Source organism: Pelobates fuscus, chromosome 3, assembly GCF_036172605.1.
Source record: "Pelobates fuscus isolate aPelFus1 chromosome 3, aPelFus1.pri, whole genome shotgun sequence".
Lineage (NCBI taxonomy): Eukaryota > Metazoa > Chordata > Amphibia > Anura > Pelobatidae > Pelobates > Pelobates fuscus.
The window spans coordinates 36370234-36381222 of record NC_086319.1 but is presented as its reverse complement, the minus strand read 5'-3'; the positions used below and the strand labels follow the sequence as shown (position 1 = coordinate 36381222).

General features: G+C 39.8%; 1 protein-coding gene across 1 annotated transcript; it reads right to left on the bottom strand.

Annotated features, from left to right (window-relative positions):
* Positions 1–3549: 3549 nt before the first annotated feature.
* Positions 3550–10434, bottom strand: THAP5 (THAP domain containing 5). Its single transcript, XM_063445105.1, has 3 exons — positions 10212–10434; positions 7888–8080; positions 3550–5309 (listed from the first exon to the last, which is right to left on the bottom strand). Exons 1-3 carry the CDS (start codon positions 10295–10297, stop codon positions 4458–4460), a joined length of 1131 nt encoding a protein of 376 aa, XP_063301175.1. The 5' UTR covers positions 10298–10434; the 3' UTR covers positions 3550–4457.
* Between the last annotated feature and the right edge of the window lie 555 nt (positions 10435–10989).

The window sequence follows — 10989 nt, the reverse complement described above, 5'->3', positions numbered from 1 at the left end:
AAGTTTTAAGTCAATAAACCAACAAAACACATGGTGAGAGTGTTAATAAGGTGTATTACAGGACCTTAAAGTAGCTGGTTTAACCCTGAGAGTAGAAATAGGAAAATACCAGAACTAAATGACTAATTCCTAGGCCTGAAATACTAATTGAAAACAAAATGATCTGCTAAAATTAAGATATCTATATCAGGGTCCTGACTAGCAGAGTCAGGGATACTGGAAAAATAAAAATTAAGGTCAAAATACCAGAAAATAAAAAACAATAAGACTGCAAATTAACATGCTTACACACCTAGAACCATTAAGGGCATCAAACCCAGGGTGGTACGAGTTGAAATAGGATCAGGCCCTGATGTCATACCCCTGTGTAAGCTGTACAAGCATTATACTAGGCAGCAGCAATGACTACAGTACATATCAGCCCCAATACATACAATGAAAAAAAAAAAAAAAAGTAACTTGCGCACTGTGAAATCTGAACGACCTAATAACAGATATAAAATTAATAAGACTGATAAGAGATAAGGTCAAAAATGCTGCAATGCATTTTACGAATTGTTTATTCGAAATTAACAGAATTAAAGAGTGTTTGAACCATTTTCTTTATGAAGAACAGTTTGTTTACGTAACATTCAAGATGTGTTTTGCAGTTTTCTCTCTTGAGATATAACTGTATTTTAGAGGCTGAGGCAATAATTGCATGCACAGATTCAGAGGGAAAATTTAATTCGTAGTCACTGCAAAATGTTCAACTAGACACCGTGTTCTGAACACCCCACCAAGTGTTTATTAACTCTCCTGTTTTTTCATTTCCTTATTTCCAATATGTCCCCATATATTCTCCTGGGTACGGTATGGTCACTTGGAAAGCTGTAATTATGTGGTGTATAGATCCCAATGTGGCATTCCCCTATGGTTAATAGACTGTGTATATATATATGTCTGGTAAATATTCATAGTAAAAAAAAAACCAACCCAATACTCTCACTAGGTATAAAGATTGAACTATAATTGAAATTGTCATGTTTCTTCTTTATTCATTGGGTACAGTAGATATTTCTTGACAATGTCATTGGGATCTAAACTCCTGCTGAGTTTACAAAATTGCTCCTTTATACGTCAGTCATACAGATTCTAAGTAGTAGGCCACCGTCAAACACTGAACTTACTAGGACTTCAAGATTTCAGCTGGAACAATATAATAATCAGAGATGGTATTATTGACAATTTTGTGAGGGTATAGAACAGAAGTTGGTCAAGTTCTGAAGGAAGAATAAAACCTCAGATCAGCCCTTCACACAACCCTATCACATGTATTATGTGCACACTACACTGCATCCCATGATGCAATAGGGCACAATAGACAGTCTTATGCAGTATCATATGCTAGCCAAGTGTGTGGGCTACAAATATCCTAAATACTTTGGAAACTGTCCTGGTGACCAGCCTGGACCATTTTATCACGCTCTTCATCTCCGGAAACTAATAGACACTGCTCAAAAAAAGTAAAGGGAACACAAAAATAACACATCTTAGATCTGAATGAATTAAATATTCTTCTGAAATACTTTGTTCTTTACACAGTTGAATGTGCGGACAACAAAATCACACAAAAATAAAAAAATGGAAATCAAATTTTTCAACCCATGGAGGTCGATTTGGAGTCACACTCAAAATTAAAGTGGAAAAACACACTACAGGCTGATCCAACTTTGATGTAATGTCCTTAAAACAAGTCAAAATGAGGCTCAGTAGTGTGTGTGTCGCCTCCACGTGCCTGTATCACCTCCCTACAATGCCTGTGCATGATCCTGATGAGGTGGCGGATGGTCTCCTGAGGGATCTCCTCCCAGACCTGGACTAAAGCATCTGCCAACTCCTTACAGTCTGTGGTGCAACGTGACGTTGGTGGAAGGAGCGAGACACCAGATGTGCTCAATTGGATTCAGGTCTGGGGAACGGGCGGGCCAGTCCAATGCCTTCGTCTTGCAGGAACTGCTGACACACTCCAGCCACATGAGGTCTAGCATTGTCTTGCATTAGGAGGAACCCAGGGCTAACCACACCAGCATATGGTCTCACAAGGGGTCTGAGAATCTCATCTCGGTACCTAATGGCAGTCAGGCTACCTCTGGCGAGCACATTGAGGGCTGTGCGCCCTCCCCCCCCCCCAAAGAAATGCCACCCCACACCATTACTGACCCACTGCCAAGCCGGTCATGCTGGAGGATGTTGCAGGCAGCAGAACGTTCTATAATTTCCACCTGTTGTCTATCCCATTTGCACAACAGCATGTGAAATTGATTGTCACTCAGTGTTGCTTCCTAAGTGGACAGTTTGATTTCACAGAAGTGTGATTGACTTGGAGTTACATTGTGTTAAGTGTTCCCTTTATTTTTTGAGCAGTGTAGATCCACATCCTATACTTTCTATGTGATTCAGACAACTTATCTGCTGTTTTTTTTAATTTACAGACATTAGATTATTACAAACCAGGTGTGTGTATAGTCAGCGAGACTTACTCAATTCGTATTTCTAAATCCAGGGAACCATTTCTTTGACACAAAAATAAATGACTCCTACTTTGCTTTCTCATTGTTCTAACTTCATAGAAAGTCAGTGGTTTGATTTAGGAGTACAGTGCAGGCTCCTAAATATAGGCACTGAACAGGACACATGCAACTGTATTTTAAATGTGTAATTTATTTATTTTAATCTACCCTGTTGCTGACCATTCTTTACAGCAACTAACATTTGCACAAACTGCTTTGATTATTATGGGTCATCTACAAAGAGGTCTTTCTTCAGCCCTTATGACAAACGAAAAATTACCTTAGTTTTATGTAGCTTTATGCTCAACTTTTATTTAGTTGACAAAACATACGGCAAACTATGAAATAACAAAACAATTTTAAATTAGTGGAGAAATCCTTTACTAAACAAGACAATTTCCAAAGGGGATAAAAAAAAATAAAATAAAAAATATTAATCAAAGTTATGATTCGATGTTATACTAACAACAGACATTTGTGTTGCTCATACTTAGAAAGTTAGAATTGCAGTAGTAAGCACATCAAACAATATGTAGTGATATAACAATTTGCACAGTGTAACAAACAATGTGAACAATCTGTGCCAGTAATAAAAACAAAAAACATAATTACAATAACATACTGTAATTTCACAAAACTTAAGGGCCTGTGCCACTTACCAAGGACACGTTCACCTGATTTTGGGCACAAAGTTTTGAATAAAAAGAAACAGACAACACATTTGTACACGAGATTATAGGAAAATGAAAGCTGTCACTTGAGGTTTATTACTTTTAAATGCTTAATCTAAGAGTGCAGGGACTATTTTCACCTCCGTGGAATTAAACATTATTTAATTAACAGAAGTAAATAGACAGAATTCTTTGGTACAGAAAGCTCAAAAGAGAACATAAATATGCGGTTTCAGTGATTGTTGTCATGCCATAATTTGAGCCAGAGGAACACACACACACACACAAAAAAAAAAAAAAATCTGCAATTTGACAAAATATTATTTGCATAGGAAAATATCTCAGAATGGTAAATATATATATATATATTTTTTTTTTTAAAACAAAGTCTTCTGAAATTCCAGTTTTCCAGTGTACTACAGACAGTGTGTATGCACTACACTTTTATGTCACAAGCTTACATAAATCACCAGTGTCATAAGAGCACATACATTCAATGGACATAACCAGCTGTAATACAGTTATGTACCTCTTAAATATACACTATATAGTGTTAAGCAATGCATCCCTGTAAGAAGATTTCAGAGTCTCCATCAGAGCCTCAATCTTTGCAGGACTGAACCCAGGAAGTAACTGTAGTGGCAGTAAATAGGAAAAGAAAACATATACACTGCTGAGGCTTTAGGGACAGTGTATTTTCTCCAGAACGATGAGATTAAGCTGCAGTAGTTCTAGTGCCTATGGTGTCCATTTAAAATAATCTACAGATACAGATGATCTGACTGAGGAAGATATCTTAAATAACATTTGTCTTGAAATAGATGTTCTAGTTTCCATTGAATGGATGTGAACAAACGAGCATAATCTCTAGTGAGAATTTCTTAGATCAGCGACACTGGTTTAAAATTGCTAATGTAAACAAATGTTACAGGAATGCTGTCCAATACACATTTTAAACATCCTGGTAAATAAAAGGCAAACTATTTGATAAAGTCTACCCTAGTGCAAATTAAAGTTAAAAGGAAGGTATTGCGAGGTTACTCCCTGCGATTGTGAAGAACAGACAAGGCAATTGCACACTTTTTGCTAAGATGACAAAAATGCTCTAACAACTTTGTTTCCAGCTTGGCCATTTTGGTGTAAAATGTGCAATTCTGCTGTTATTTCCCCATAGCTTTCACTTGATGGAGAAATCCCAATAACAACTACAAATGCAGAAAACCTGAGTGACTTTTCATTGTACTATGGCAATCTCAAAGTTGTTACAACAGTTCTCAACTAGTTGTAACTTTTCATCAGATAACAGATTTTCCTGCTTTAACTGCCTAATGAGAGTCTCAAGGACCTGTAAACGGGACAATGTGGCATGTTCCTGGACTTCAAGGAGTGCTATTTTGCATTTTAGTTTAGTAATCTTTTCCCATATTTGATTCCTGTTAAATTCTTGTCTGCAGTATGAATGTTCATTTTCTAACACTTCATAAGCACAATCGGAGTCAACGCCATGTGCATTTCCTAAATCAAATTGTTGCATATCAGTATACGAATGATCGTTAGGTATCAAAGACTCAATGAAAATTGGCTTTTTTTCAAAATTTCCCTCTGGCAAAATAATTGTAATAACGGACTGTTTAGGTGAAGTTAGTTCAATAGTTTTAAATGCCTCATGTTCTTGAAAGGATGTTTGTTGGTCCCTAAAATGATCTGTATGACAGCCACTGTAGTTTTCTGTCTCACCATCATCTTGCTCTCCTGTTGAATGATGCTTATTAGTAGTGTGCAGCCCCAAATTCAAACTGGGCACAGTGCTAATGAAGCCGCTATGTTCCTCCAAACTGATTTGCTGGCAAACTGGAATGTTAGTGTCTTTATTTGACTCTTGGCAAAGTAATTCTTTAGACTGATCCATTAACAAATCCCTATTAATTATATACTTTGTATGAAGTGGCTTAATACAAGACTCATCAGATGTTAGTATAGGAGTCAACAGTGATTTTTCTTCTAGCGGACAAAACTCAATGATCTCTGAAGACGTGTCTTCTACTGTGTTCATGCATTCTTCTTTGCCTTCCTTTGTATTTTCACTCTGGTTTGAACAAAAGGGGGAAGAGTAAATACATGCTTATGTAACTAGGCACTTGACTGTTATAAATATATTTAGAACACATGTATCTTTATTTATTTTTCCTGTTCCATTTCATTTACTTCTAATGTTTTTAACATATATTAGCATTTTATATAAGTTATACGATAAAGGAATCATTAAAGGGACACTATAGTCACCAGAACAACTATAGCTTAATGTAGTTGTTCCGGTGAGTATAATCATTGCCTTCAGGCATTTTAATGCAAACACTGCCTTTTCATAGAAAAGGCAGTGTTTACTTGGCCCCTAGGGACACCTCCAAGTGGCCACTCCTTAGATGGCCATTGGAGTGGCTTCCTGGGGCAGTGCTGCACAGAAGGCAGCACTGCCATTCAGCGTCTCCACGCACTGCATTGGGACGCTGACTTTTCCTCATAGAGATGCATTGATTTAATGCATCTCTATGAGGAGGTGCCGATTGGCGAAAATGGCGTTTGGCCCCGTCCCGTAGCCGATTTTAGCCAATCCAATTCTTTCTCCATGGGAAAGCATAGGTTTGACTGAAAACCGAGGGGGCGGGGCCAGTGCTGATAGACCTGCACAGCGCTGGAAATAAGGTGAGTTTTAATTGCTTTTAAGGGGTGAGCCACCTAAATGGTGGGTTTAACACTATAGGGTCAGGAATACATGTTTGTGCTCCTGACCCTATAGTATTCCTTTAATATTAAAGGAACACAAACATGTATCCCTGACACTATATTTAGAACGCCGTCTCCCATCAGAATAGAGATAAAAGGTGTTTAAACTCACCTTTTCTCCCACGCTGCAGCAGTCTTGCTGCGGTTGGCCCCAACTTGATGATCTCAGCCAATCCAATGCTTTCCATAGGAAATGCAAAGCAAAACACTGTGCTGTGCCAATCAGCATCTCCTCACAGAGATAGATTAAATCAATGTAGCTCAATGTAGGGGTTCAGGGTCTCCAGAGAATACTGACCCAGGAAGCACTTCTAGTGGCTGCCTGCCTATCACTAGAGGTGTTACTAGGCAGTATAGCAAGCACTGCTTTTTTCCTGAAAAGTCAGTGAGTGCATTAAAATGGTTGCAGAGACATGCTATAGACACAAGAAACACTATATTAAACTGCAGTTGTTCCGGTGACTAGTCACTAGAACCTAGTGTATAGTGTCCCTTTAACTAAAGAGGTGCACAATACACTAGAACAGTGGTTCCCAAACCAGTCATCGTGGCTCACCAACAACCCAAGATGTATTTTTTTTCCCTGTTTTATTCCAGTGGAGATACTGTCCAAACCTGGACTGTTGGTGGGTCTTGAGGACTAGTTTGGGAAACACTGCATTAGAATGTATCCTTCATCACTCTGCCAACGGCATGGAGTTTTCTCAAGCTGCATACCACTTTCACACAAAAGGATTCCACTTGTAACTTCTGCAAGAACAACAGGGAGGCTTTTGTTCACAGGTCAAAAGCTTTGCATGCTTGCAGACTACAAAGTCTCACTGTGTGTCCATCCACACAATTTAAATTTGCTCTATTTGAGCATGAAACATTTCACAGGATATCAGTGGAGATCAAGACATGTATAATGTACACAGTCTGATGGGCACATGATAGTGAATCCTCTCATACAATGGCGACATGTGCATTTAATAATACAATACTTGTGAGAATATATTGTGCCACCCACTCTTATATTTACAAAGTAAATAAAAGCGTTTTTTGAGCGATTAAAAGTGAGCAGTCAGAAAGGAGTTTTATTGAATGGATTTCATTTTTATACCCCCTGAAAATCTATTTAAGCATTAATACACAAGTACAAGTTGGTGTTCTCACTGGTACAATAAGATCATATCCAAGTTGAAAAGACTAGTTTAAAAGACAACGATATTGCACTACAAAAATAGAGTTTTTATATATATACAATTAGCTAGTTGGACAAAGACATAAGTACATTTTCCTTTTTCTCATCCTGCTGTTTAACTGTATTATTGTGGTAAGGAAAGTGAAGATATCAAAAGATGCAGGGTTCACTCCCTAGGAAAAAGCAGTGTCTGCAAACTGCAGTGGCAGAAACAGCTTCAGGGCTCATCGTACTCTACTGAGCAGCTTTCTGACACACAGCACTGGGAAGATGTAATATGAAAAAGGGTGTTGCGGAGCCTTTAGGGGGTCTCTGTCACTGAAGCATGCATTGACAGCTGACTCCCTTGCAGATCATGTAACTCTCCCAAAAGAGATTGTTTTGGAACACCAAGTTAAATAGTCTAAAAACCAAATGGCAGAAGAATAAAAATAAAAAAATAAATTATAAGGGTTTGCAAATGCAGGAGGCAGGACACTACTTAAAATAACATTTATTAATCCTATTAAAATATTATTAATAATAATCAGCAATTAATGATTGACATTATACAGTCCTAGCAAGTCTGATGTATGTTAGTAAAAGCACTGACAGACAGGAGGTAAAAGCAGGTTTAAATCAGATTTAAGGCCAGAGCATGTCTCCATACTTGCTCATGGATTGTTTGTCTTTTACAAACCCCACAAACACTGCATACCTGGAAACTTGATGCACAGGGGAAAATAGTTGGTACAGCATTGGGTTTCAAATATCGAATACCCCATCTGATGTTAAAGCAATCGGCGGTAAAATGGTCACTGCATAACACCTGGTGTTTAGTAGGATACCATTTGCTTTGTTTCATATTCCACAACCATTGCTGTAGTCTTCCCTTGTCATGTAGTGGAAACCTATACAATACATGAAACATAAAATTGTCAATATACCATCAGCACTAAATACTTTTAATATACAGTGCAACTCTTGGTACCAGTTTAGTATCTTTTACGTAAAGGAGCAGTGCAACGTTATAAATATATTTACTTAAATTGTTAAGCTTTTGCTCACCTTCATTAGATTGTTACCACCTTTTGCCGACCCAGTGAAATTTAGTAAATAGCATTAAACTCACCCTTTATTCATCACCACCAGCTTATTGTGCTGTTACATCATCCCAATTGATGTTTCATGTTAATCCAATACTTCTCATAGAGAAGCACTTTGGCCCTAAAGGGCATGCGCGGCAATTGCTGCGCTCAGCCAACTAGACACGTTTGATAATGAAGCATTGGATCCAATACTTCTTTATTAGAAACATTGAAAGTGTTCAGAGTGTTCATGCTGTGCAACACAACATACAAAAGAAAGTGTTCGGAGTGTTCATGCCGTGCAACAAAACAGCAGATTAGCAATTTTACATGTCTGCTATAAATGTTAGAGGGGAAATCTGGGATGACCTCATTGAAAAATAAAACCTTTCTAAAAGGTAGCTTAGTTGCCTCATGATCACCAGTAACACAATTCTTCCAAATATTTCACCTTTGTTGCGTACTATGTGTATATCATAAGGTGACAATTCAGATTGGATTTTTCATTTATTTAAGATATCCATGGCAAAAATCTAAAAATAAAAATCACAAACTCTTTAGAAAGACATATTAGGCATGACAAGGGCACTTTAAGCACCAAAACCACTTCTTCATAATGAATTGCGTTTGGTGCATAGACCATGTCCCTTTTTTACTTGCAATGTAAACACGGACATTACTTAGAGACTGCAACCTTTACATTTGTCTTATCCTGAGCGTCTAGCGGCTATCAGACAGACAGGCCCTAGAGGCTTTTCCTCATAAAGACCTTATAAAAGTGAAATGCATCTCATAGAGAAGCATTTGATAGATGCAGTTGGTGCACATATGCGGTATTTTCCTAATAATGTTCTATGGGAAACATTGTTTTGGATAAAAGTCTTCATCAACGGCGGAGAGTGGCCCAGTACTGGATCCAAGCTGACTGTTACTGTATAGCATGTGCAATTCTTCGGATTACATTGCTTAGTAAATACATCATTTTCTTTGCAGAGATGATTAACATGATGCAAAAGGCCTTGTGCCAGTGACAAAAAAGTAAAATATCAAGCTATCATTATATGGAGTGATGCAAGGCTGAGGTAACTCTGGTGACAGCTGACTCCACAATGACAATTATCTCAAATGATCATGCGTGGCCTTTTGATTTTATGGGGTCCAGTTGCAGATGAGCCTGATGTACTGCTATAAGAAAAGAGCTACTAAAAACCTTAAAAGGAACACGGAGGACACCATAACTAAATTGAAATGAAGGTTAGGTGTTAAACCCCAAAGTTGCTCTGCAACACCGTTTCTCTCTGTGCACCATCCACATTCAGAAATCGTTCTAAAGGAAGTCTCGGAATGCCGCTGGACAGGAGTGCTGCTGATTGGCTTGGAGAGATCAGCTCTCCATTCATAAAAATGGTCTGAGAAAGGAATGTGGCTTTTTTTGAAGCTCTTATAATGAGTGGGAAGCTTCAGCAAAGCCAACCAGCTGCGACCCTACATTGCGGAACTCAAAGACTTATTTTAGAAGAATTTCTGAAAGCAGATATTTAAGCAGCACAGCTAGAAACTGCGCTACGGACCGGTCTTTGGGGTTTAAACCTGGCACTCTCTTACCTTTCAGGGGCCATACCTTTCAAAAACTGTTTAACCCCTAAACGATTAGGAAGCGCCAGAAACCTCCAACGCCATTAAAAGCTAATTAGACAAAGTTAATTTCAATGAAGTTGTTATGGTGCCTGGAGTGTTGCTTTAATAAATAATGATGGAATAAGGCACATGCACATGGTTTTACTTCACTTGAAACATCAGACACAAAAATAATAATCTGTAGCTCCCAGTAAAGCGTGACCAAGGCCAATAATAAGGACTGTTCTTCCTAAATCGGGTCGCTTGGTAAGTATGGTTCCAGTGGCACACAGTATAGCGGAGGGAGGGGAGCCGCAGCCTGGCACAGCCAACTCACGGGTAGAAGGAGACTCTCTGCTGTTTCCCTGCCGCCGCCTGCCCCCCCCGGTTCTTGCAGCCTGGGGCCGCACAGTATCGTGTCATGGCGCCGGCACGCGGAGCCCCCAGCACGGACACGCTGCGTGGTAACCACGGGCAACCGACCCAGCACCGCTCAGGCTTTCCGCATCCGGGCCTCGCGCTCCCATCCTGGCTACTTCACTGCCAGCTAGGAGCTGCCTGTCCCTCTCACTGGAGGCCGGGGCAGCCATTTTACATTCGGGCAAAATGGTTTATTGCAGGGGAAAAAACCGTGTAAATCATATCGTATCGATCTGAAATATCCGCAGACCGGGCTTTCTGAGTGCATGCGAGGATTTTCCGTTAGCTCCTCTCGAGTCACTAATTCGGTTTAATGGCGGGCGATGCCCTGACTAAAAATGTCCGCCGTGAGCTCCAACTCAGTTCTGACGCACTAACGTCTCCGCAGAGCCCTTACGTACCCTCAGAGCACACGCACGTTTGTGACAGGAGGTGGCAGCGATCACGTGGGGGAAATAACTGCCCTCAGCGCAAGCCCCGCCCAGCAGCACGTGCCAAGACTGAGAGTGGCGCGTCAGTCTTGAGCTCCGCCCCCCTCCCCACCCCTACATTTGCCCAGCGACCAGGCTAAGGACAAGTCAGCGGAAGTGACGTCCGTTGTTGACCCTCCGCGCTGAACAACAGCCTTCCACGTGCGCCTAAAGGAGTCACGTGTCCCCTCCCCGGCCAATCGCCGAGCGTGTCGTGTAGCTGCT